This window comes from Coenobita brevimanus, chromosome 65 (assembly GCF_032717465.1).
Source record: "Coenobita brevimanus isolate Jiangsu-jjx chromosome 65, ASM3271746v2, whole genome shotgun sequence".
Classification (NCBI taxonomy): Eukaryota; Metazoa; Arthropoda; class Malacostraca; order Decapoda; family Coenobitidae; genus Coenobita; species Coenobita brevimanus.
In genome coordinates this window covers 26,497,922-26,525,421 of record NC_137018.1, presented here as the reverse complement: position 1 = coordinate 26,525,421, position 27,500 = coordinate 26,497,922, and the positions used below count along the sequence as shown (strand labels likewise).

General features: G+C 42.3%; 1 protein-coding gene across 1 annotated transcript in view; it reads left to right on the top strand.

Moving 5' to 3' along the window:
* The window catches only part of LOC145404953 (uncharacterized), a 608,364-nt gene that overhangs the window by 561,464 nt on the left and 19,400 nt on the right, over positions 1-27,500 (top strand). Inside the window, exons 37-40 of the mRNA XM_080276459.1 lie at positions 13,338-13,442; positions 15,860-16,099; positions 22,089-22,269; positions 24,271-24,504. Coding sequence (XP_080132585.1) covers positions 13,338-13,442; positions 15,860-16,099; positions 22,089-22,269; positions 24,271-24,504 — 760 coding nt within the window. The remainder of the gene's footprint in view (positions 1-13,337; positions 13,443-15,859; positions 16,100-22,088; positions 22,270-24,270; positions 24,505-27,500) is intronic.

The window sequence follows — 27,500 nt, the reverse complement described above, 5'->3', positions numbered from 1 at the left end:
TTCATTACAACCAACAGACAGATTGGTATAATATCCGGATATTGTTTGGTTTAAAGCACACTCCACAGAGTAATCAACAAATTTGGTTTTGGAGTTTGTCTTACTGTTTTTGCGTCGTACTTTGCGCAAAGTTTGCATTACAGACAGACTGTCAGACACAAGCATAGGATTAGATGTAAAAATTAACATCTGTAATGTTTCGCCCTGCCCCTGTGTGTCATATATATACAGGTATTCTGGCACGACACAGCTACGAGGTCAATATTCAGTTTCTGGAATTTTTCGTAAGCGTGAAGCACACACCAAGGGTTACTGAACATCTTATATGTATGGAGTTTATTAATATCTCTTACCGTTTTATGCGTGCTGCTCCACACAGATTTCATATTACAGACGGGTGGACGTACAGTACTTTACATACAGACGTGAACTTGGTATTACAGAATTAGATGTACGGTAAGTAAATATGTATGCCGTGTTTTACTCTACCCCTCTGTTTTATGTTTATAGGTATTCAGTCACGGCACAGTACGCTGGCAACGTTTCAAGAGAAATGTTTGATGTAAAGCACACTAACTGGTCCTTACCAACTTTCCTTTTGGAGTGTGCTGATATCTCTTACTGTTTGTGCCTTGTGATTTACACAACGGCTGTTTTGTCACGACGGGGGTACGCGGCTCACTCCCCCCCCCCCCTTTTTTTTTTTTTACAAATCAAAGGGTCCTTAACATGTTTTGCTTTTAGAATTTTTGTCAATATCTCCTACATTTTTTACGTGATACTCCGCACTGAGTTTGCACTGTAGACAGACAGACAGACAGACATGACCTATGGATTTTGGACTTAGAGGAAAGTATGTTTGTATGTATCGTCTTGCCCGGGCCAGCACACATCAAAAGGTCGTTAACAACTTTTGCGTTTGAAGTCTGTTGATGTAACTTACCGCCTGGCCCTGATGATCCGCACAAAGATTATTATGGCATCAGGCAGGTACGCGGTCGACTTGTCCTTTTTCTTTGTGTGTGTGTGTGTGTGTGTGTGTGTGTGTGTGTGTGGTCTACAGTGCAGTCCAAAAGATTCTGAAAAACTTTTGCAGTCTGGATTCTCTTTTTTATAATAGCTTGCCATTTTGGCGTCATGCTCTGTACAAATATCATATTACAGGCAAACTGATAGGCAGACAGACACGCGAACTTAGGATTATAGAAACACACACACACACACACACACACACACATATATATATATATATATATATATATATATATATATATATATATATATATATATATATATATATATATATATATATATATATATATATATATATATATATATATATATATATATATATATATATATATATATATATATATATATATATATATATATATATATATATATATATATATATATATATATATATTTTATATTTATACAGAATATCATAATGATGATGGGACAGAAAAGCAAGGAAATGCTTTAACGCTTCTGGCTACACAGAGGCCATCTTCAGAGTGGCTTCAGTGTCACTGCTGATGGCCTCTGTACGGATACTAACGAGCTATACTCTGGCCCTTCTTGCCCCCCACACCCAAAAGGAACCACCTGTCTATCTGTCTGTCAGTCATTCAGTTAGCCTGTCTATCTGTCTATCAGTCATTCAGTTAGCCTGTCTATCTGTCTATTCATCTATCTGTCTGTCTATTTATTTGTCAGTCTGTTTGTATGTTTCATTCAGTCTATCCCTCTTCCTGTCTGTCTGTCCAACTGTCTATCAGTCTGTGCCTGTCTGTGTCTATCAGTCAGTCCGTCAGTCTGTCTGCCTGTCTGTCTGTCAATCTATTCATCTATATCTTTCTATATATCTATCTGTCTATCTGTATCTATCTATTTGTCTGTCTGCCTATATATATCTGTCTATTTTGTCTGTCTGTCTGCCTATCTATGGTCTATATCAGTATCTACCAATATGCCTGTATACAAACTCCCTAATCTATCCCATAAGCCATCTAACTACAGATATTTTTCCTTCTATCCACCTGTCTGTCCATATATATCTATCTGTCTCTATCTAGCCATTGTCCATTCATTCATCCATCTGTCAATAACTCATTCAGTCTCGATCACTCTTCCTACGTCTCTGTCTATCTATCTACCTACACCCCTCTATCTATCCAACAAGCCATCTATCTATCAACCAGGCCCTGCTATCCTTACGTCCATCGATAGTCACAACTTTTTAAAACAATTTCTTATTCCGTGAAAGTAATATTAATTTTATGTCAAATTTTAACTTTTGTGGTCAGAGGTCGAAGACTTTAATCAGCCGCATAGATTGTGGATAGATAGATAGATAGATAGATAGATAGGTAGATAGATACGGAGAGAGAAAGAGAGAAAGAGAGATGAATGAGCGGATGGACGGTAAAGCGAATAGATACATAGATGAGATAGGTAGATAGATTGGCGAGTTGGTGGTCAAGCAGTTAGAAAAGTCGTCTGTTGTCCGAAAAGACGTGAGTTCGGTTCCAGGCTTAGGCAGAAAACACACACACACACACACACACAAAGTCCTAAATATGGCAGCCCTAGTATGTATTCAGTATGGACGGTGGGTACTAAGTGGTGACATGTGAAGGTGGGTGGCATATAGGACTGTTGCACCTCAAGATCTCACTGCCAAATTATATGACTAAAATCGGACATAAACAGAAAGTATAAGTGGATCAAGGTTTACTCAGACCTTGATATAGATAGATAGATAGATAGATAGGCAGATAGATGTCCATCTGAGTATATGGGAGGATAGAAGAGCAGATGGATAAATAGATGGATGGATGATAGCTAGTTAGAAGGATTGAAAGCTTTACACGTTGATGGTCCAGAATAAACGATGGCAGTTAGGAATGGAAGCAGATAGATAGTTATACTGATAGATATTGTAAATAGATAGATAGCTAACCTGATTAACTGAGAAAGAGAGAGAGAGAGAGAGAGAGAGAGAGAGAGAGAGAATGATAAATAGACTGAGAAAAGTATGGAGAAAAATCTGGTGGCCGAACCTTTGATCATGCCCTGGAAGTGTAACGTTCAACTGATTGTTCTTAAAATCATATTCCTTCTTCCCTGGCTGCCCCTGACGCCACTAAGCTTGGCAAAAATTGGATGTTAGTGATCCTGCCCTGCGACACTGACCTTTGACTTTTTATTCTCTAAATCGAACCACTTCATCTTTGGCTGATCCTCAGCTCTATTACCAACTTTTATCCAAACCATATTAAAATTACTTGAATTAAACTCTTCAGACAAACAGATACACGCGCATTCGCGCCAGGAGAAGCAATACACCACCGTGGTACGCGTGCACGTGTTATTAGTAGTAAGTAGACAGATTGTTACCATAGGTAAAGGGATAAGCCTCGACAGGTAAATAAACAAATAGACCGATAGACAGATAGTTACATCTGAAAACTGACAGAGAAACTTCTAGATAGACAGACAGATAGATCGATGGTTAAATGAACAGGTAGATAAACAGAGCTATTGACCGACAGCCACAAAGCCCGACCAACAAGTAAACAGGTCGACCCACAGATACTCCCACATTCACACCCAGGCCTTAATTTCATACAGAATCACACAATAACCCTTTTTACCTTGCTTACCGGCTCCGAACTTATTAAATCATAATTACTACCGCCTGGTTGGTTCATTGATTTCACTGGTACATGAATCTCCAGTTTTACAGCATTAATACTCTTGAAGTGTAGGACGATGACGGCTTTGTAGGTTTTATCTTGCTAACGTCTATCTATCTATCTATCTATCTATAGCCCGACGCCCTAATCCCGCAAAGGGTGGCCGCAGACAAAACGCCTCCAAGTCACTCTGTCACCCACCATTTGACTCCCCTCCCCCCAACTCACCCCCCCCTCCCTCATATACCTCTCAACTCCATCCCTCCACCTCATCCTCGGTCTACCCCTCCCTCTCCCTCCCTCCACCTCACCTACATACACCCTCTTAGTCAGTCTTTCATTCTCCATTCTCTCCACATGTCCAAACCACCTCAGTGTATTTCTCCTAATCTTTTCAACCACATCCACATCTACCCCACAACGTTCCTTCACTTCTTCATTCGTCAACCTGTCCCTCCACGTCACTCCACATGCTCCTCTCAAGTAACTCATTTCCACTGCTCTCACTCTTGACTTGTTCCCCTCTTGCAAGGTCCACGCCTCGCTTCCATACGTCAGGGTAGGGATCACAATACCATCATGCAGTGACTTCTTAACTTCCATACTCACCTCCCTATTTCTCATCACTGCTTTCAGTGTACCAACAACCTTTCTTCCCTGCTGTACCCTTTCACGTACTTCATCCCCCAAAGTTCCATCCTTACTCATCACACTACCCAAGTACTTGAATGCACTCACATTCTCCATATCCTCACCATCCAACCTCACTGCACACTCTGTGACTTCATTCCTCTCAAACACCATAACTTTACTTTTGTTTACATTAACTTTCAGTGTCCTCCTCCTACACACTGTCCCAAATTCATTCACCAAACCTTGCAACTCCCATTCATCTTCACTAAACAATACTGTATCATCAGCAAACAGCAACACCGGAAGCTAACGTGCGACAGTTTTATTCGGATTAAGGAAACCTCTCACAGTGATGAGGTTTAGGAGGGGAGGATCTGGTTAGGTGGTGAGAGAGATGGTCTGGTGTTGGAAAGGAAGTGAGTTCGATCTCAGGGTGGTGCAGGGAACAGTTTAGTGATCTGTTAATTTGCCTCCAGGGTACGTGAGTGGTGATGAGGCATGAAACACGGGTTACATAACATCTATCTATCTATCTATTGCCAGACGCCTCAATCCCGTTTGGGGTGGCCACAAACAAATCGCCTCCAAGTCGCCCTGTCCCCCGCCATTTCAATCCCCTGCTCCCAGCTCACACCCCCCTCCCTCATATACCTCTCCACCCCATCCCTCCATCTCATCCTCGGCCTCCCCCTCCCTCTTTCCCCCTCCACCTCACTCACATACACTCTCTTCGTCAGTCTTTCACCCTCCATCCTCTCCACATGGCCAAACCACCTCAGTGTGTTCCTCATAACGCTTCCTATCACATCCACATCAACACCACAACGCTCCTTTATATCCTCATTCGTCAGCCTGTCTCTCCATGTGACTCCACAGGCTCCTCTTAAATAACTCATTTCCACTGCTCTCACTCTTGACTTGTGTCCTTCCAACAACGTCCAAGCTTCACTTCCGTACGTTAGAGTTGGTATCACAATACTGTCATGTAGTAACTTTTTCACTTCCATGCTCACTTCCCTGTTTCTTATCACTGCTTTCAAGGAACCAGCAACCTTTCTTCCCTGCTGTACCCTTTCAAGCACTTCACCCTCCAAACCTCCATCCTTACTCATCACACTACCCAAGTACTTAAACGTACTCACATTTTCCAATTCCTCACCATCCAACCTCGCTGTACATTCACTGACTTCACCTCTCTCAAAGACCATCACTTTACCCTTCCCTACATTCACTTTTAGATTCCGTTTCTTACACACTCTCCCAAACTCATCCACCAAGCCTTGCAGCTCCCCTTCGTCTTCACTCAACAACACAGTATCATCTGCAAACAACAGTACAGGGAGTTTCCAAACACTATCCTCTCTCACCATGGCCACTCCAACATCCACTACCCTACCTTGTACCTCTTTTATTACCCCATCCATGTACAGATTGAACAACCATGGAGACATGGCACATCCCTGTTTCAACCCAACCTTCAAAGAGAAAAATTCACTTAGTTCACCATCCACACGCACTGCAGCCTTCGCACCATCGTACATACTCTTCACAGCATTCAACAACTTTCCATCTACTCCATATATTCTTAACACTTTCCACAATCCTTGTCTATCCACCCTGTCATATGCTTTCTCCAAATCCATGAATGCCGCATACAACTTCTTTCCCTTCTCTAGAAACTTTTCCACTAAAGATCTGAGAATGAATATCTGATCTACACAACCTCTTCCCTTCCTAAAGCCTCGCTGTTCTTCTCCAACTAATTTCTCTGTTCTTTCTCTAACTCTGTCAATAAGTATCCTACCATACACTTTTCCTATTATACTAAGAAGACAAATGCCCCTATGGTTACCACACACTTCTTTTTCCCCTTTTCCTTTGTACAAGGGAATAATTATACCTGACTTCCAATCCTCCGGGACTCTACCTTCCTCCCAGGCCAATCTGCACATCTTCCACATCCATTCTACTACTATCTCTCCCCCATGCTTCAGCATTTCACCACACACTCCATCAATTCCTGGGGCTTTCCCCGATTTAACTTTCTTCATTGCTTCCACAACTTCTATCCTATTGATTTCTTCCTGTCTTCTCACCTCCCTCCTTCTCCCAGCCATTCCCCAGCCACTTATACTCGCATTACTTCCATCCTCTACGTTCAACAATTCCTTAAAGTGTTCTCTCCATCTGCTCACTTTTTCTCCCTTCTCCACTAGTAATCTACCATTTTTATCTTTCACTCCCCTGCTAACTTCACTTCCACCCTGTCTTACTCTTTTCACCTCTCTCCAGAACATTTTCTTACAGTCCCTCCACTTTACACTCAAATTTCTTCCAAATTCCTAATCCACTCTCTTCTTACTCTCTTACTAATCTTTTCACCTCTCTCTTCCTTTCTACATATAACTCTCTCTTCCGCCTCTCAACCTCTTCCACGCCCCTATTTCTCATCGATTCATTGTATGCTTTCTTCTTTTGTGCCACAGCCTGTTTCACCTCTTCAGTCCACCATGCTGCACGCTGTTCCTTGCACCCCCCTCCGTCTTCTCTTCCTTCCACACACCACATCACATGCTGCACATATTCTGTAAATGTTCTACACACACCTTCCACGTCTCCCATCTGCTCCAATTCATATTTGCCCAATCGTTCATCCACGTCTCTCTTATACTCTGTCTTTTTCTCACTCCTGTAACCTTTCCACTCTCCTTGCAACTACTCCTTCCTCTCGTCTTTCCCTTCTTCTATTCCTCCAACTTTCTTGTACTTTAATTCTGGCCATCACCAAGTAGTGGTCAGAAAGTCCACTCCCCCAACCTCTATACACTCTTGCATCCATTACACATCTTCGCATCCTTTCATCCACACACACATAATCAATGATTGCCTTCCTTTCATTCAGTTCACCACCCACCCTTCTCATCACTCGCCATGTATACCTGTGAATCATTTTATGCCTGAAGAGGGTATTGGCTATCACCAACCCCCTCCCAGCACAAATGTCCACTAACGCACTCCCATTCTCATCTATCTCAGCAGGCACACCCCACTCACCAACTATTCCATCCACCTTCACATTCCCAACTTTACCATTCATATCACCAATCAAAAACACTCTCTCATTCCTTCCAAACTTTTCCATGCACACTTCTACATTTGTCCAGAACTCTTCTCTCACTCTTCTAGCACGATCTTGCGTTGGCGCATACACACACACAATCGCCCACATTTGTATTCCAACTTTCAACTTTACCCACACAATCCTTGACCCAACTGATCCATACTGTCTTATGCTCCTCTTCCATCTTTTACTCACAACTATACATACTCCTTCCTTTGCCCTCTTATTCTCACCTACTCCTGCACATATACCCCATCCATACTCCCATTCTCTCACACTTTCTCCTCTCCATTTTGTTTCAGTTATTCCACATACATCCACTTTCGCATCCTCAAACACCTGGACAATCTCTCTCTCTTTCACCTCATCATTCGCTCCCCTTACATTCCAGGTTCCAATTACAATGTCCTTTGTCCGGTCCTGGGTCGTCATCGTTTGGTCAGTCCTTGTCCGAGGCTTATTGTTTGTTTTTTTAGTTAGTTGTTTTCCGGGGAGGGGCACTAACCCTCCGCCAACCCTTTTAGTCGCCTTTTACGACAAGCAGGGATACTGGGGGAGTATTTTTGAAAACCCCCCCTACCCCCAGGGGGTAGGGGCGGTTACGTAAGCCTACAGTAAATCATTCTCCCTTCACTGGCTCCCAGGGCGCCTGTGAATCGTGCCAGTAGCTGACGAAGTGACATGAGACTTAGGTTTCATAACATCCCACAACATATTTCTAATATAACATCAAATAACAGAAACCTTACAACTCATTTTCATTTCCTTTGCTTTCAGGATGCATCTGAGTGGTGCTGACAAAGGGCGTGAGACGCATTACATAACAACATAACCCAACATAATATGATTCTAACCTAATATAACCACACCCAAAATAATATGGAATAATCTATCATCCTATTCCCCACTGCCCCATAAGGAATGTAGGGACCCTACTTTGTCCCAGCACTTAGGCGAGGGTGACCAGTCCCTTTTTCGTAAATGGCATCATAGAGGCAATCAACCCCAATCACTCCTTAACTCAATCTGTTAGACTAGTATGATATGGCCCTTCAGGGAGCCAATCCCTATTTTATTTTTTCCTCCTAAGGGAGTACATGGAAGAAATGGAACAGCAAGTTTGTGAGGGGGCCGCCCAGTTAACTGCCAGACATGTGGTCAGTTTTTCATAATCCTCACATTTTATTCTCTGTGCTAATTTCAGCAGCATAAATACTGAAAACTACTACTCCCCTGGGGGTAGGGGGGTTTTGTTCAAGAATACTCCCCCAGTATCCCTGCTTGTCGTAAAAGACGACTAAAAGGGTTGACGGAAGGTTAGTGCCCCTCCCCGGAAAACAACTAACTAAAAAGACAAACAATAAGCCCCAGACAAGGACTGACCAAACGATGACGACCAAGGACCGGACAAAGGACATGGTAATCGGAAAGTGGAATTTAAGGGGAGCGAATGATGAGGTGAAAGAGAGAGAGATTGTCCAGGTGCTTAAGGGTGCGAAAGTTGATGTATGCGGAATAACTGAAACGAAATGGAGAGGTGAGTGTGTGAGAGAATGGGAGTGTGGATGAGGTATATGTGCAGAAGTAGGTGAGAATGAGAGGGCAAAAGAAGGAGTATGTATAGTTGTGAGTAAAAGATGGAAGAAGAGCATAAGAGAGTATGGATCAGTTGGGTCAAGGATTGTGTGGGTAAGATTGAAAGTTGGAATACAAATGTGGGCGATTGTGTGTGTGTATGCGCCAACGCAAGATCGTGCAAGCAGGGTGAGAGAAGAGTTCTAGACAAATGTGGAAGTGTGCATGGAAAAGTTTGGAAGGAATGAGAGAGTGTTTTTGATTGGTGATATGAATGGTAAGTTGGGAATGTGAAGGTGGATGGAATAGTTGGTGAGTGGGGTGTGCCTGCTGAGATAGATGAGAATGGGAGTGCGTTAGTGGACATTTGTCCTGGGAGGGGCTTGGTGATAGCCAATACCCTCTTCAGGCATAAAATGATCCACAGGTATACATGAAGAGTGATGAGCAGGGGGGGTGGTGAACTGAATGAAAGGAAGGCAATGATTGATTATGTGTGTGTGGATGAAAGGATGTGAAGATGTGTAATGGATGCTAGAGCTCATAGAGGTTGGGAGAGTGGACTTTCTGACCACTACTTGGTGGTGGCCAGAATTAGGATTCAAGTAAGATGGAGGAATAGAAGAAGGGAAAGACGAGAGGAAGGAGTAGTAGCAAGGAAAGTGAAAAGTTTACAAGAGGATGAGAAAAAGGCAGAGTATAAGAGAGAAGTGGATGAACGATTGGGCAAATATGAATTGGAGAAGATGGGAGACGTGGAAGGTGTGTGTAGGATTTTTACAGAAGAAATATGTGCAGCATTTGTTGTGGCGTGTGGAAGGAAGAGAAGATGGAGGGGGGATGCAAGGAACAGCGTGGTGGACTGAAGAGGTGAGACAGGCTGTGGCACAAAAGAAGAAAGCATACAATGAATGGATGAGAAACAGGGGCGTGGAAGAAGTTGAGAGGCAGAAGAGAGAGTTATATGTAGAAAGAAAGAGAGAGGCGAAAAGATTAGTAAGAGAGTAAGAAGAGAGTGGATTAGGAATTTGGAAGGAATTTGAGTGTAAAGTGGAGGGACTGTAAGAAAATGTTCTGGAAAGAAGTGAAAAGAGTAAGACAGGGTGGAAGTGAAGTTAGCAGGGGAGTGAAAGATAAAAATGGTAGATTATTAGTGGAGAAGGGAGAAAAAGTGAGCAGATGGAGAGAACACTTTAAGGAATTGTTGAACATAAAGGATGGAAGTAATGCGAGTATAAGTGGCTGGGGAATGGCTGGGAGAAGGAGGGAGGTGAGAAGACAGGAAGAAATCAGTGGGATAGAAGTTGTGGAAGCAATGAAGAAAGTTAAATCGGGGAAAGCCCCAGGAATTGATGGAGTGTGTGGTGAAATGCTGAAGCATGGGGGAGAGATAGTAGTAGAATGGATGTGGAAAATGTGCAGATTGGCCTGGGAGGAAGGTAGAGTCCCGGAGGATTGGAAGTCAGGTATAATTATTCCCTTGTACAAAGGAAAAGAGGAAAAAGAAGTGTGTGGTAATCATAGGGGCATTTGTCTTCTTAGTATAATAGCAAAAGTGTATGGTAGGATACTTATTGACAGAGTTAGAGAAAAAACAGAGGAATTAGTTCGAGAAGAACAGCGAGGCTTCAGGAAGGGAAAAGGTTGTGTAGATCAGATATTCATTCTTAGATCTTCAGTGGAAAACTTTCAAGAAAAGGAAAAGAAGTTGTATGCGGATTTCATGGATTTGGAGAAAGCATATGACAGGGTGGATAGACAAGGATTGTGGAAAGTATTAAGAATATATGGAGTAGATGGGAAGTTGTTGAATGCTGTGAAGAGTATGTATGATGGTGCTAAGGCTGCAGTGCGTGTGGATGGTGAACTAAGTGAATTTTTCTCTTTGAAGGTTGGGTTGAAGCAGGGATGTGTCATGTCTCCATGGTTGTTCAATCTGTACATGGATGGGGTAATAAAAGAGGTACAAGGTAGGGTAGTGGATGTTGGAGTGGCCCTGGTGAGAGAGGGTAGTGTTTGGAAACTCCCTGTACTTTTGTTTACAGGTGATACTGTGTTGTTGAATGAAGACGAAGGAGAGCTGCAAGGCTTGGTGGATGAGTTTGGGAGAGTGTGTAAGAAACGGAATCTAAATGTGAATGTAGGAAAGAGTAAAGTGATGGTCTTTGAGAGAGGTGAAGTCAGTGAATGTACAGCGAGGTTGGATGGTGAGGAATTGGAAAATGTGAGTACGTTTCAGTACTTGGGTAGTGTCATGAGTAAGGATGGAGGTTTGGAGGGTGATGTGCTTGAAAGGGTACAGCAGGGAAGAAAAGTTGCTGGTTCTTTGAAAGCAGTGATAAGAAACAGGGAAGTGAGCATGGAAGTGAAAAAGTTACTACATGACAGTATTGTGATACCAACTCTTACGTAGGGAAGTGAAGCTTAGTCGTTGTTGGAAGGGCACAAGTCAAGAGTGAGAGCAGTGGAAATGAGTTATTTAAGAGAAGCCTGTGGAGTTACATGGAGAGACAGGCTGACAAATGAGGATATAAAGGAGCGTTGTGGTGTGGATGTGGATGTGATAGGAAGCATTAGGAATACACTGAGGTGGTTTGGCCATGTGGAGAGGATGGAGGGTGAAAGACTGACGAAGAGAGTGTATGTGAGTGAGGTGGAAGGGGGAAGAGGGAGGGGGAGGCCGAGGATGAGATGGAGGGATGGGGTGGGGAGGTATATGAGAGAGGGTGGTGCGAGTTGGGAGCGGGGCAGTGAAATGGCAGGGGACAGGGAGACATGGAGGCGATTTGTTTGTGGCCACCCCGAACGGGATTGAGGCGTCTGGCAATAGACATAGATAGACTATAATTTATAATACAGATCTCAGAAAAAAAAAAGTCATTTTGTATTATGTATTTTTATGAGAAAAAAAACAAAAAAACAATGCTATCAACGCTTTAAAGAGGGAAAACCAGGTAACCGTGACACATTCAAGCAACGTCAGTTTAATCATCGCCGCGGTGGCTGAGTGATTGATATCGCCGACGCTGACTGCGAAGCCCCTGGCCCGTTAGCGCCAGGATTCGAATCCTGATTCGAGCAGCTGGCGTCACTTGGTTCGGAACTTGGCTCGGATGTCCATCCACCCATTACGGGTTGGCAGGTAAAATGATTACATGGGGTAACACCTAAAGGAGCTAACTGTGGTAGCCTGGATGATTGAGTGGCCTTGTGTCCCAGGATATTGGGTGAATAACCCGCCACTTACCCAGAGGTCTATGTTACGGAGATGAGCACCGAGGCAAAACGCCTAATGTCGTTTGTCCTCACCTTTACTTTACCTGAGGTTTGTCGCTAAACTGCCTCCAAATTGGAACATTCCAGATGCATTTCATTTCTATTTTCTCCCAACACATGGTGTGAATTGAATGTTAGATTCACGTTTCAATATTGCTTTTATAACTAACAGTGGGTATGAGGGGAGCGACTAAGATAAGTGAGGCTCAGAAGAGGCCCAGGACCAAAAAAAAATATATAGATATAAAATAAAATAAAAACTTTGCATTAGACCACCACTCCACCACATTTCTACCAATCACACCACATAATACTAATTGATGAACCTATCATTACTCTGCTTGCTTTTAGGATGCCTCAGAGTTGTACTTAGCCAAACTTTATCAGACATATCATAACATAACATAAATTTGATTTATTGTTCCGTTTTCCTGATTTTATCAAACATATCATAACATAACATAAATTTGATTTATTTTTTCGTTTTCCTGATTGTTCCCAGGGTGCCTCAAGGTGAAGCCCGCAGCTGAGGAAGGGTTAGGAGACTCAGGTAACATATAATAACCTGGCGTAACATACGCCTAACTCTTGCTCCATTTCTTCCAAAGTGCGACTAAATGGTGCATAACGCGACAGAACACACCACAACACAACGCTACATAGCATAGAATATCATAACCCAACCAAGCTAAACCGAACCTAGTATAAGCCGTCTGACAATCCTCTCGCTTTCCTCTTTGGCTCCAGAGTGCGTCTCAGTGATCCCTGGCCTGACAGCATGACACAGCTTAACAGGGGATACCATAACCTGTCTCATTCTCCTTTCGTTTGTCGCCAGGATGATGGTGACTGATGTATGCAGCTGAGCAACCTCCAGGGGATAGGAATAACATAGCATAACAAAATATGACATAACATTACATAAACTAACTAATTTTCCAACCGTTTGTCTCCAAGTTACATAACACAGCAAACCATAACTGACATGACATAAGACAGACCTAACTCAGCGTTCATTGGTGTGTTGCCAGGGTGCCAGTGAGTGGTGCCCCCAGCTGACGAAGGGACAGGAGACCCCAGTGCTCGTGCCGGTTGGAGGACCCGCTCTCATTGCACTGCCCGTCACTGGAGTGCAGGTAAGAGAGAGAGAGAGAGAGAGAGAGAGAGAGAGAGAGAGAGAGAGAGAGGAGGAACAGGTAGCTTATGAAGATTACAAAGATCGCAAAAAAGTCAAGGGAAAATGGCTATAAGAGAGAAAGGAAAGGAAATTATTGAGTTTAAAGAAAGTATAACAATAGAGATTTTGTTAATTCAAGCTAGTGAGATGAAAACAATAGGCAGACAAACAGACAGACAAAGAGAAACATGCAGATATAGGAATATACAGACAGACAGATAGACAGACAGACAGATGCAAAGACAGGCACACATAGATAGACAGACAGATGCAAAGATAGGAATAGAATACATAGACAGACAGACAGTTGCAGAGAGGGGAACAGACAGACGGACAGACACGGGTGCAGAGATGAGGACAGGCTGACAGAAAGACCAACAGACCTGCAAAGTTGGACTCGGATGGATAAACAGGTGCAGAGGCGGCAACAGACAGACGGACAGACACACGTAGTGGTGGGGACAGACAGACAGACAGACAGAAATGCAAAGATGGGAACAGACAGACGGATAGACAGACAGACAGACAGATGCAGGATGGCTGGACACACTGATACAAAGATGGGAACAAACAGACAGATTGATGTAGAAATCGGGACACAGACAGACAGAGAGACATACAGACAAACAGACAGAGACAGAGATGGGGACAGACAGACATACAGACAAACAGACTGACGAGACAGAAAGACAGGCAGACAGGTTCATAGATGGGGACAGACAGACAGACAGACGGAGTGACACAGATGAAGAGACTGGGACATAGTAACTGACAGACAACAGAAATGCAGTGATGGAAACAGACAGACGATGTGGACAGACACAAAGGCAGACAGACAGACAGACAGACAGACAGACGGAGTGACACAGATGAAGAGACTGGGACATGGTAACTGACAGACAACAGAAATGCAGAGATGGAAACAGACAGACGATGTGGACAGACACAAAGGCAGACAGACAGACAGACAGGTGCACAGACGGGGATATACAGGCATAAAGATGTGGAGATGGGGACAGACAGACAGACAGATGTAGAGATGGGGACAGACAGACAGACAGATGCACAGATGGGGACAGACAAACAGATAGATGACAAGATGGGGACAGACAGACAGATAGACGAAGAGATGGAGACAGACAGACAGATAGATAAAGAGATGGGGACAGACAGACAGACAGATAGATAGATGAAGAGATGGGGACAGACAGACAGATAGATGAAGAGATGGGGACAGACAGACAGACAGATAGATGTAGAGATGGGGACAGACAGACAGACAGATAGATGCAGAGATGGGGACAGACAGACAGACAGATAGATGAAGAGATGGGGACAGACAGACAGACAGATAGATGCAGAGATGGGGACAGACAGACAGACAGATAGATGCAGAGATGGGGACAGACAGACAGACAAATGTAGAGATGGGGACAAACATAGATGCAGAGATGGGGACAGACAGACAGAAAGATAAATGCAGAGGTGGAGACAGACAGACAGACAGACAGACAGATGTAGAGATGGGGACAGACAGACAGATAGATACAGTGATGGGGACAAACAGACAGATAGATGTAGAGATGGGGACAGACAGACAAACAGATGCAGAGATGGGGACAGACAGACAGATAGACAGATGCAGACATGGTCTTGCTAGTGAATATGAGAGAGAGAGAGAGCGAAAGCGAGAGAGAGAGAGAGAGAGAGAGAGAGAGAGAGAGCCAACAATCACTGGCATTGGATGGTGGGTAGAGCTGTGTGGAAATATCTGTTATTTGTTATAGTCAGTAGATGGGAAATAACTTTTTTCATTACACTAGCTTTTATTTTGTTTTCCTAGATGATGTACACGGGCGCAGAGAGAGAGAGAGAGAGAGAGAGAGAGAGAGAGAGAGAGAGAGATTGATGACCAGTTGATGATTGATTAATGAAAATACATCTGGCCGCACCAAAGCAAAGGTCATTAGCGCCCAAACACAAACACACACACACACACACACACACACACACACACACACACACACACACACACACACACACACACACACACACACTCACACACACACACAAACACAGGGAGAGAGAAAGAGAGCAGAAGTGTCTTAATAATAATAATAATAATAATAATAATAATAATTATAACGATAATAATAATAATTATAATAATAATAATTATTATTATTATTATTATTATTATTATTATTATTATTATTATTATAACGATGATAATAACAAAATAATAATAATAATAATAATAATTATAACGATGATGATAACAATAATAATAATAATAATAATTATAACTATGATAATAACAATAATAATAATAATAATAATAATAATAATAATAATAATAATAATAATAATGAACAGGCAGCACAGACCGGCAAAGGATGGCTGTGTGTGTTTGAGTCTGTGGAGGAAGGAGGAAGAGAGCAGGAGGAAGGGGAGGATTTACAGGACGAAGAGGAGAGGAGGAAGGAAGAGGAGGAGGAGGAAGATTTCGACTTCAAAAGGATGGCGGAAGGGATGAAGCAGAAGGGGAAGACCGAGAGGGAAGGGTTAAGACTTCCTGGGCAATTTAAGGTAAGACTTTTATGTGGACAATATAAGGTTAGTGTTTATTTTGTGTGGGCAGTTTAATTAAGGTAAGTTTATTCTCCTGGGCAATTTAAGATAAGGTTTTTTCTTATCTGGTCACTTTAAGGTAAGATTTTTTATCATTGTTGACAGTTTCAGGTAGATTTTTTTTATATTTAAGTGGGCATTCCAAAATAGGATTTTTTGTGGTTAATTATTCCTTCCTTTGTTGGAGTGGACAATTTAAGGTAAGATTTTTATTTATTTTACCAATTTAAGGAAAAAATTTCCTTTGCTTGGGCAATTAATGTTAAGGGTTTTACTTCTTAGGGCAGTTTAGAATAAAGATTTTATCTCTGGGCAATTACAGATTAGATTTTCATTTATTTTGACAGTTTAAAGCAACATTTTTATCTAATTTGTATTATTTAACGTTAGAAATGTATTTATTTTGACAATTTAAAAGAACATTTTTATTCACCTGGGCAGTTTAGGGTAAGATTATTTTATTTATTTGAGGAAAATACGGTACTATAGGAACCATTTTTTCCTTATCATGTTTTTCATACTTTTTCCTTTAAATCATTCACTTTAATAAAGTGCTTTGCCTAATCCTGCTATCTCCTCATGATTTTACGTAGCTATGGACAGACCTCTCATGTTTCAGAGGTTAAGGAAGACTGTATGTAATCCCTTCAGGTAGAGTAAGGCTTCCCTAAGCTGAAGAAAGTATTTCAGAGGAAGCAAGAATAAAGAAACTATCACTATTGCACTGAAGATGTTACCCCTTATCCGATGGCGTGTTTTGTATTTCATCCTACCACCTGGGCGATTAGGAACATCTCCATTAATCCCTTCAGTACGGTTACGCCTTTTGTTATTTCTTTTTTTGCCACCCGATGACATTACGTAGCTTAGGCCCGACCTCTCCCAGTGAAGGCGTCAAAATGTTTCCTTTAGTTTTCCAATATATTACACTGTGCAGGGAATCGAACCCGGGACTCTCAGGTGCTATGTTGGATGACTTTTCCTGTGTAAAGTACAGGTTTCTCTCTTCATTTTCTTCAGTTTATTATTTCCAAATTTTTGTTACTTATTGTTGCATTTTTTCATCATTTACGCAGCCATTTCTTTAACTGCAAAGCTTCAGAATTTATTTTATCCTTGCTTTACTTGACAATCTGTTTTCTCAAAATGTTTTGCATTTATTTTTAAAATTCATTTTCCATAGTATATTTCAAAATATATTTTTCACACAACATAATTTAGTCCATATTTATTTTTCTCCATCATATTTTGCAACTATTTTCTCCAACTTCATTTCAAATTTAGTTTTTTACATTATTCCCTCTGTCTCACTTTTCACATTTCATCTCATATTAATGTTTATCTGTTCATCTGGTATTTTTAAAGCCCTTTTTTCATACTGATCACACTTATCACCTTATCTTCTCAGACCTGGCTCCCATTTCTTCCTAAATATTAATTTTTTCGTCTCATTTTTGCCTCATCCACAAGGGCGGCCAAACACGGTACTGGTCACTCCCTCACTGACTCACTCAGGTACTGTAGGCTACTGTCCTGTACTTGAAGAGTGGGGCCCAGGCCTTATTATCGGCCGCCTATACCAAGGCGGAGAGATAGTGTTTTTGCTCGCGTCTGTGTGTGTGTGTGTGTGTGTGTGTGTGTGTGTGTGTGTGTGTGTGTGTGTGTGTGTGTGTGTGTGTGTGTGTTTTCCCATTATATTTCATGAACGGCTTGAGCAATCAACATGAAACCTTCGGGGTATCAAGATATGGCCAGGATCTTGGACGTGTTCGAAAATGGGCATCTGGTTCAAGGTCTTGGTCACCAAAATGGCAGCCAAAGGTCAACTGGTTTTTATCGCCCGCCTTTAGCACCATTATACCTCATGAACGACTTGAGCTATCAACATGAAACCTTCAGGATATCAAGATATGGCCAAAATCTTGGACGAGTTCGAAAATGGGTATTTGGGGTCAAGGTCAAGGTCACCAAAATGGCTGTCAAAGGTCAACTAGTTATTATCACCCACCATTAGCACCATTATATCTCATGAATGGCTTGAGCTATCAACATGAAACCCTCAGGGTATCAAGATATGGCCAAAATCTTGGACGATTTCGAAATTAGGCACTCGGGGACAAGGTCAAGGTCACCAAAATGGCTGCCAAAGGTCAACTGGTCTTAATATGAATTGACTTTTTGTGAAACGCGGTGACTAAATTCCGTAGAGTTTTGCGAATTGTCTTTATGTTTGTAAGTACAATAGCTTGTAACATGACCAACAGCATAGTCTGGCGGGCGATTTGCATTCGGCTCCATAAAGCTTTTCTTTTAATAGAGAAGTGTTAGGAAAGCGAAGTTTTCCATAATGGTAGACCTTCACCAAGGTCAGGTTTCAGGCAGTGAAGGACCTCCCAGGGCCGCCCCTCACGAGGATGGAGGTCCCTATGTCCCCCCCCCCCCAGAAACTTTAGGCACAGCCACTTTTTTTTTTTTTTTTTTTTTTTTTCAACCCAAAAACAATTTTTTTCAGTGGTACAGCTTCATTCGTGCCAGGTTGTAAGCATGGTGGGACTCCAGAGTGCCGCCCTCTGCACGGGGGTGGGGGGTGGGGGGGAGGCTGCCCCCGGTGGTCTCATTCACTCCCTCCCTCACTCACTCAAAAAGTTTTCTAGCAAAGAACACGAAGTTTTTCATATTGATTGATATTCACCTCAGCCAAGTGTGGTAAGGGTGGAACCACCGCGGGTCACTCATCACGAGGGAGGGAGCGGCTGAAAGAGTCTTGGTGAAGCCATTATGCACAGCCATAGATTTTCACCTAAGAACACAAAATTTTGATTGCTAATAGGCGTTTACCCCGGCCACGTATCAGACAGAGTGGGATCCCAATGCCAGAACACAGGCTGGGGAGGGGGGGAAGGGGCGGTCGCCAAGGGGGACAGTGCCATAGTTTTTCACCTAAGAACATGAAATTTTACACAGTTATAGATCCTTACTGGGGCTATGTTTTAGTCAGGGTGAGACCTTCGAAGGTCTACCCCCACGGGGGAAGAGGCAGGGATGGCCTTCGAGGATCCTGGCCAAGGCTTTTATGCATGGTCATGGTTTTTAACCTACGAACACGAAATTTTGCATACTGGTAGATATTCACTTCGGTCACGTTTTAAGCAGGGTGGAACCCTCAATGTCCACCCCTCACGGGGGGGGGGGACTGCCCCTGAGAGGACAACGTTATAGTTTTTACTTAAGCACACGAAATTTTGCACAGTAATGGGCCTTGAGAAGGGTGGGTGATGAACTGAATGAACGGAAGGGAGTGATTGATTATGTTTGTGTGGATGACGGAATTAGAAGGAATGTAAAGGATGCAAGAGCATACAGAGGTTGGGGGAGTGGACTTTCTGACCGCTACATGATGGTGGTGAAAGTCAAGGTTCAAGTGCAATGGAGGAATAGAAGGGGGGAAGGCGAGGAGGAAGTCGTCCATACAAGGAGGGTACAAAGGTCACAACGGGATGAAAAAAAAAAAAAGGCAGAATATAAGGGAGAAGCGGAGGAGCAATTGCGTAAATATGATTTGGAGCAGATGGGGGAGGTGAAAGGTGTGTGCAAGATATTCACAGAAGAAATCTGTGCAGCATGTGAGGTGGTGTGTAGGGTGATGAGAAGACGAAAGGGGGTGCAAGGAACAGATGGTGGAATAAAGAGGTGAGGTAAGCTGTGGCGCAAAAGAAGGCATGTAGTGAGTGGATGGGAAACAGAGACATAGAGGAAGTTAAGAGACGGAGGAAAGAGTTATATGTAGAGAGGAATAGAGAGGTGAAAAAATTAGTAAGGAAGAGAGTAGATAAGAAATTCGGAAGGAATTTTGGTGTCAAGTGGAGGCAGTGTAAGAAAATATTCTGGAAAGAGGTAAAGAGAGTTGGACAGGGTGAAAAAGAAGTAAGTCGGAGATTGAAAGATAAAAATGGTAGATTGCTAATGGAGAAGGGAGAAAAAGTGAGCTGATGGAGAGAACACTTTAAGTAACAGTTAAACATAGAGAATGAAAGTAATGCAAGTATACGTGGCTGGGAGAAGGAGGGGGTGAGTAGGGAGGAAGAGGTCGGTAGGATGGAAGTAGTGGAAGCAATGAAGAAAGCCAAAATAGAAAAAGCCCCAGGAATTTATGGTGTGTATGTTGAAATGGGGGAGAGTTACTAGTAGAATGGATATGGAAGATGTGCTGATTGACCTGGGAGGAACGAAGAGTCCCGAAGGATGGGAAGTCAGGTATAATTATTCCCCTGTACAAAGGAAAAGGGGAAAAGAAGTGTGTGGTAATCATAGAGGCATTTGTCTTCTGAGTTTAATGGACAAAGTATATGGTAGGATACTTGTTGACAGAGTTAGGAAAATAACAGAGGACTCAGTTGGAGAAGAAAAGTTAGGCTTTGTTAAAGGAAGAGGTTCTGTAAATCAGATATTCATCCTTAGGTCTTTAGTAGAAAAGTTTCAAGAGAAGGGAAAGAAGTTGTGTGCGGCCTTCTTGGATATGGAGAAAGCATAATTATGAGAGAGTGGATACACAAGGAATGTAGAAAATGTTAAGAACATATGGAGTAAATGGGAATTTGTTGAATGCCGTGAAGAGTATGTATGAGGGTGCTAAGGCTGCAGTGAGTGTGGATAATGAACTGAGTGAATTTTCTGTCTGAATGTTGGATTGAAACAGGGATGTGTCCTGTCTCCATGGTTGCTTAATATGTATATGGAGGGAGTTGTAAAAGAGCTGCAAGATAGGGCAATGGATGTTTGAGCGATCCTAATGAGAAAGAGGAAACTTCCTGTATAGCTGTTTGAAGATGGTGCTGTATTGGTAAGTGAAGACGAAGAGGAACTGCAAGGTTTGGTGAATGAGTTTGGGAGAGTGTGCAGGAAACGGAAGCTAAGGTGAATGTAGGGAAGAGTAAAGTTATGATCTTTGAGAGAAATGAAGTCATTGAATGTACAGTGAGGTTGAATGATGAGGAAATGGAAAATGTGAGTGCATTTAAGTACGTGGGTGGTGTGACGAGTAAATATGGAAGTTTGGAGAATGAAGTTCTGGAAAGGGTACAACAAGGAAGAAAAGTTGCTGGTTCTTTGAAAGCAGTGCTAAGAAAAAGGGAAGTGAGCATGGAAGTAGAAAGTCGCTGCATGACAGTGTTGTGACAGCAACTTTAATGTATGGAAGTGAAGTTTGGACTTCGCTGGGAAGACACAAGTCATGAGTGAGAGCAGTGGGAATGAGTTATTTGAGAGGAGCATGTGGAGTCATATGGAGAGAGAGACTGACAAATAAGTATGTGAAGGAGTAATGTGATGTGGATGTGATAGAAAGCGTAACGAGAAATACACTGAGGTGAGTAGTCATGTGGAGAGGAGGGAGTGCCAGAGATTAACGAGAAGAGTGTATGTGAGTTAGATGGAGGGGAGGAGAGAGAGGAGGAGGCCGAGGACGAGATGAAGGGATGGAGTGGAGAAATATGTAAGAGAAGGGGTTTTGAACAGGGGGAGGGCAGTAAAATGACGGAGGACAGGGCGACATGGAGGCGATTTGTTTGTGGCCACCCCTTTACGGGAGTAAGGCGTCTGGCAATAGACAGATAGATAGATAGATAGATAGACAGTCAGCCTTCACCTGGACCAGAGTTTGTATAGGGTGGGAAGTCTGGGGTTCGCTCCTCCGCCTCCCGCACGAATTTCTTTCCCCTTACAACATTGCACGGGTATCTGCGGCTATCATTGGTGTCCATTGCCTTGGAATTTCAACCATTTAAAATTTTAAGGTTTTCTCTCATTTTTATCACTTTTCCATCAACACACACACACACCTATTCACCTCTCATTTCGTACTCAGCATCTGTGCTTTTTTTCAGTCGAGAAAGTTAAATTATGTTCTGACTTAATCCAAGCACTTTCACATTGGTTTCTCCAAGTATATATGTTCTGACGTTCGTTTCTCCTGAAGGGTAAAGTGGTGGAGACAGGCATGGGTGTGGGCGTGATATCGTGTGGCGAGGGCGTGGAGGAGGAGTGGCCAGCCCAGGAGACCCGCCCACGCGCCCAGGAATCTCGGACGTCAGTAGAGTACCGCGTGAGGGTGGTGACGCCTGCAGGGACTGACCTGGATAATACTGAGGGCGTCACAGGTACTTATATGGATTAGTGAAAGGTTTCTCTCATTGTTTGTATGTCTATTTGTCTGTCTGTATATCGATACCTATATTCATATCTATCTATCTGATTGTCTGTCTATCTATATATCTTTCTGCCCGTGTGCTTGTCTATACATACATACATACATACATGCATGCATACATCTGTATATCTGTGTATCTGTTTGTCTGTATGTCTGTCTGTTTGTCTGTAGCCTCGCACTGCATGCTGTGAGGGGTGGCATCGACAGAGGAACGTCCAGGCGTTCCTGTCTCTACTCAGTGACGACACCTGTTCCTACGACATACCATCCTCTCTTACATTCACGACCTTTATCTCTCTACCTCATTCTTGCTCTCCCTCTCCTTTTTTCAAACATCTCTCTCTCTCACAAAGCCACTAGTTTGACAGACTCTGAACCAGGCATTTTAGTGGTGTTATGCAAGTGAAAGAAGCTGGAATGAACGGGAGATTTTCTAGATAAATGTTTCATCTTAGTACACTTATAAATAGTAATAGAATATGAAACTAGATTCACAACACCAGAACAGTCTCTTTCAGTAACCTGTATTGTGTGTGTGTGTGTGTGTGTGTGTGTGTGTGTGTGTGTGTGTGTGTTCTGGAATAAACAAATAACACTAACATCAAACTCCTATGGCAGCTGGGGCGTGGCTGGAGGATAACAGCGAAAATAAATATTTAAATAAATATACATATAAAAATAAACAAACAAATCATAAAATGGGAGAGGGGGAAGGGTTCCAGCAAGGTCACCCTCTGTTTTCCTTCCTACACCCTTCACCAACCCTTCTTGTGTCTCTCATCCTCTCCCTCCCCCCATTCTACCTACACCCACACCTACACCCACACAGTGACACCATGGTAAAAAAAAAAATTGTAGGCAAGCATTCACTGTGCGTTTTAATCATATCAGCAAGCAGACTTAAATGACACAGTAAACTAGTAAGATTTTAATTCATTCCAGCTTCATTCATAAGGCAAGCACTTGAAATGCCTGGTTCATTCTTATCAACCAAGTATTTTCCCGAACTACCGACCCTGTGTTATGCCTTCTCTTGCAAAAATCCATCTGTTTTGCCCGATGTGGGATTACCAGCCACATTCTAACTAATACCCCTGGCACTGAACGAGGGAAGGTTGAACACATAAATATGATCCCATTTTAAGTACCTTATCCCATGCTTGACCCAACTGTCGCTCTCCACTTTGCTTCTGCCTACCTCTCTTCCCTCCAACACCCACCCGCCTCTCCTCCCATTATCCGTTACCCCCATCCCTACCATCATCCCACCCACAGTGATTTGCTGGTGAAAAGGTGTATTATTTATTACTGACCACGACTGTGCCTAATATTAGCCTGCCCTAACTTTGTCTTACAGGTTAAGATAGTCTTGAGTATGTTTTCTGTTCATCCTTTCCTATGGAAATTACATGTCAGTTTTTTCTGTGTTGCATGTTGGTATTTCTCTCTCTCTCTCTTTTTTTTTTTTCTGCCGGCTTTGGCTGGATGGATTGGTAGCTGGGGGTGGGAGGTCCTCCTTCTTAGGTTTATTTGTCCTTTATTCATAGCATATGTATTCTGGTGAGAAAATACTCTGTAACAATTGACCCGAAAGAACCAATAAGTCTGTTTTTCTTTGTTTTCATTTGTATTCCTTTACATTACAACCTCTCGCGGGCGGTAGTCTCATGTGGCTAGGAAGCTTAGCAACACCTCTACCTCACCAGAATATTTCCATATCTGTTACGCTGATATTATCATGTGTGTTCTATCTGTAGTCCATGTCGATAACAACTAAGATATAAATAACAGACGAGAGAGTAATGCTGTGTAGTGAACATGATACATCACCGGGGGATAGGTGCTAAAAAGCATCCTAATGTGATGAATCTACGACCTCATTGCTCTCTTTGCACGCTACCTCTCTGCCTCTACCTCTGTACCTAACCCTGGTGCCTGCCTGCCTCCCCAGTGGTAGTGTCCCAGTGTAACCAGCTTGCCTCCACCTGCCACACCTGCCTCAGCCTCAACGGGACGTGCGGCTGGTGCTCTGCCTCACTCTCATGCCTCCCCGCCCCCCTCTGCCCCTCTGCCTGGGTCGGGGAGAGGCAGGAGTGCGAGGCAGAGGAGGGGGAGGAAGGGGTGGGACTAGGGGAGCCACTCAGACCCCTTGAGGACGACCCCGAGAGTCCACACTTTAATCCAGGTATGATTATATAGGGTTAAGTTTAGGTCAGGTTGGGTTACGGTATGTTTGGGTTATGGTATGTTTAGGCTAGGTTATGGTATGTTTAGGTTAGGTTATGGTATGTTTAAGTTGGGTTATGGTATGTTTAGGTTAGGTTATGGTATGTTTAAGTTGGGTTATGGTATGTTTAAGTTGGGTTATGGTATGTTTAGGTTAGGTTGGGTTATGGTATGTTTAGGTTAGGTTGGGTTATGGTATGTTTAGGTTAGGTTGGGTTATGGTATGTTTAGGTTAGGTTATGGTATGTTTAGGTTAGGTTATGGTATGTTTAGGTTAGGTGGTATGTTTAGGTTAGGTTATGGTATGTTTAGGTTAGGTTATGGTATGTTTAGGTTAGGTTAGGATAAATTAGCTTAACCATGTCGTAGTCGGACTCTTCAGCAGATAGTCACTGGAGCCTGAGAAAATTAATCCTGCCCCCATCTCGTGGTCGGAACAACTCCAGCATTCCCCTGCTGCTAACGCGTGACGATTATATTCAGCTGAGAGTTGAAAGAACCGAGAGATATGATTTTATTATACCTAGGAAGGGCTCATAGTGAATGGGTTTAGCCTTTAGATGACAGGAATGTTCTTCTGCTAAATAAAATTGTGTGGCGGGCTCCAAAAGTATTACCCATCTCTCCGAAGGGATAAGTGCCTCCACTGACTTATTTATTTATTTATTTTAATAGCCTTATGCTCGTGTCTCTGTGTTGGAATTTTTTTTTTAATGCAAGGAGGAAGGAACCAAAGGCCAGAAGCCCGCAAGATTGTTCCCTCTAAAAAAAACAAAAACAAGATAACAGCCAGCCAAATTCAAAGTCTGTTGTTTATAATTTGTAAAAATCTAATCTTTCTCAGATGTTTCGACTGTTAGAAAATGAAGGAAATCAGTCGTTTACAGGTTTTCATAAAATTGTATCTTTGTTTTTTACAGTGCTACGTAATATATATATATATATATATATATATATATATATATATATATATATATATATATATATATATATATATATATATATATATATATATATATATATATATATATATATATATATATATATATATATATATATATAATATATATATATATATATATATATATATATATATATATGGATGGATGGATATATATATATATATATATATATATATATATATATATATGGATGGATGGATATATATATATATATATATATATATATATATATATCCATCCATCCATCCATCCATCATCCAATCCTACGTTGCCCCATGAGGAGCGTAGGAGCCCGGGGCTAGGCAGTTGGTCCTGACATTTAAGATGAGTGACCAACCTCACTCATCCCTGAGTGGCATTACGTGAGCAATAAACCCCAACCACCCCTTGGATATAAACCTTCACCTGCTCAATCCGATTGGAGCGCAATAATTACCCACTAAACCACCAGGCGCCAAAATTTGGTTTTATGATCACCACCCAGCGTAGTAAATGGTTTCCTGGTGTACAGGAAACCATTTGGCTTGTCACTCAGTGTAGAGTCACCCATAGGCAGAAGGAAGAGGAAAGAAAGGAGGAATGAAAGACAGAAGAGGGAGTGTAAAGTCACCCGTAGGGAGAAGGACGAGGAAAGAATGAAGGAAAGAAAGATAGATGAAGATGGAAGGGAAGAAGGATGGAGGAGAGGACAAGGCAGACATCCGAGAGCAGCACTACATTGAGTGAGTGGATGGTGAGCGCCCCAACTTACCACAAATATATATATATATATATATATATATATATATATATATATATATATATATATACTTATTTATTTATATTGTAAAATATTAAGATGTAGGGATGGAAAAAGTACAGAAGAAAGATATAAAAAAGACAGAAACAAGAGAGCATTTGCGATGGGAGGAGATTTCAGTTAATAACCCGTGACTACATCCTATAGTGCACTCAGAAAATGTTTGTTGCTGGTGGAAGGTAATGGGCATAGAACACTGAATCTCCCTCCATCCCATACAGTATATTCTTTTGTTTTGTGCTGTTTGATCTCGTGGTTCTGCATTTTTACCATCCCATTCTCATAACAATCATTTTAGAATTTCTTTTCTAGTTGATGAGCTATTTATGGATGCTAGCTACCATATACACATTAGCTATAGTATAAAACGACTATTAACTGTTACGATAATGGCTTCCGCGATTACTTATACGGCCCTACTGTATACGTCAAATACTTTGTGGAATGGGGCAGCACCAGTCCGTAGAGTTCTACATATCTGATAAGAGGTCATAATGCTAGAGAATTTTTTTAGGCTGTATCTTGCGTATTCCAACTCAAATTGCACTGGAAGTTTGAAAAGTCACATCCCGGGTTCTAAAGGAGTGTTTTGATGGATAACTCGCTCGTGTACGCCTTTTCGTTTTGGGGTTACGATTGATGATGAAAGGCAGAAAAAGGAAAAAGAACGAAATTGATATCTGGGAGACCCGATTCCGCGAAGCCTACAATGGTTAGCGGGGCTTTGGGATTGGGCTAATTTGCACTCATACAGCGAGTCTTTTAGTCTGTATGCTTAAATCTGGGCTTCACGAGCGTTTTGGTGAGCAAGGCCCTATACTTTATGTATGTGACGTTATTTGAGCCTGGGCCAACCTTTAGTAAGCGATAACCAGCTTACATGCTATATAATGGATGCTACGGGACTGTGTGGCAATATAACAGTTTATTATGGCGTCATCTTACAGCATGTTACCTCCGCAAAGGAGGCTGTTTTACCCCACTGGTCTGTTGGTCTGTTGGTCTTTTTCTATTTCCGGTAGCAGGGTTACTCAAAAAAGTTATGAACTGATTTGGATTAAATTTTGTTGAATGGTGGGCCATGGCCCAAGGAAGAAATGATTAAATTTGGGGGGAGGGGGGGATCCGGATTTGGAGTATCCCGCATTATATCTCCAAAAGTATTCATTGAATTTCAATGAAATTTTATGCAGA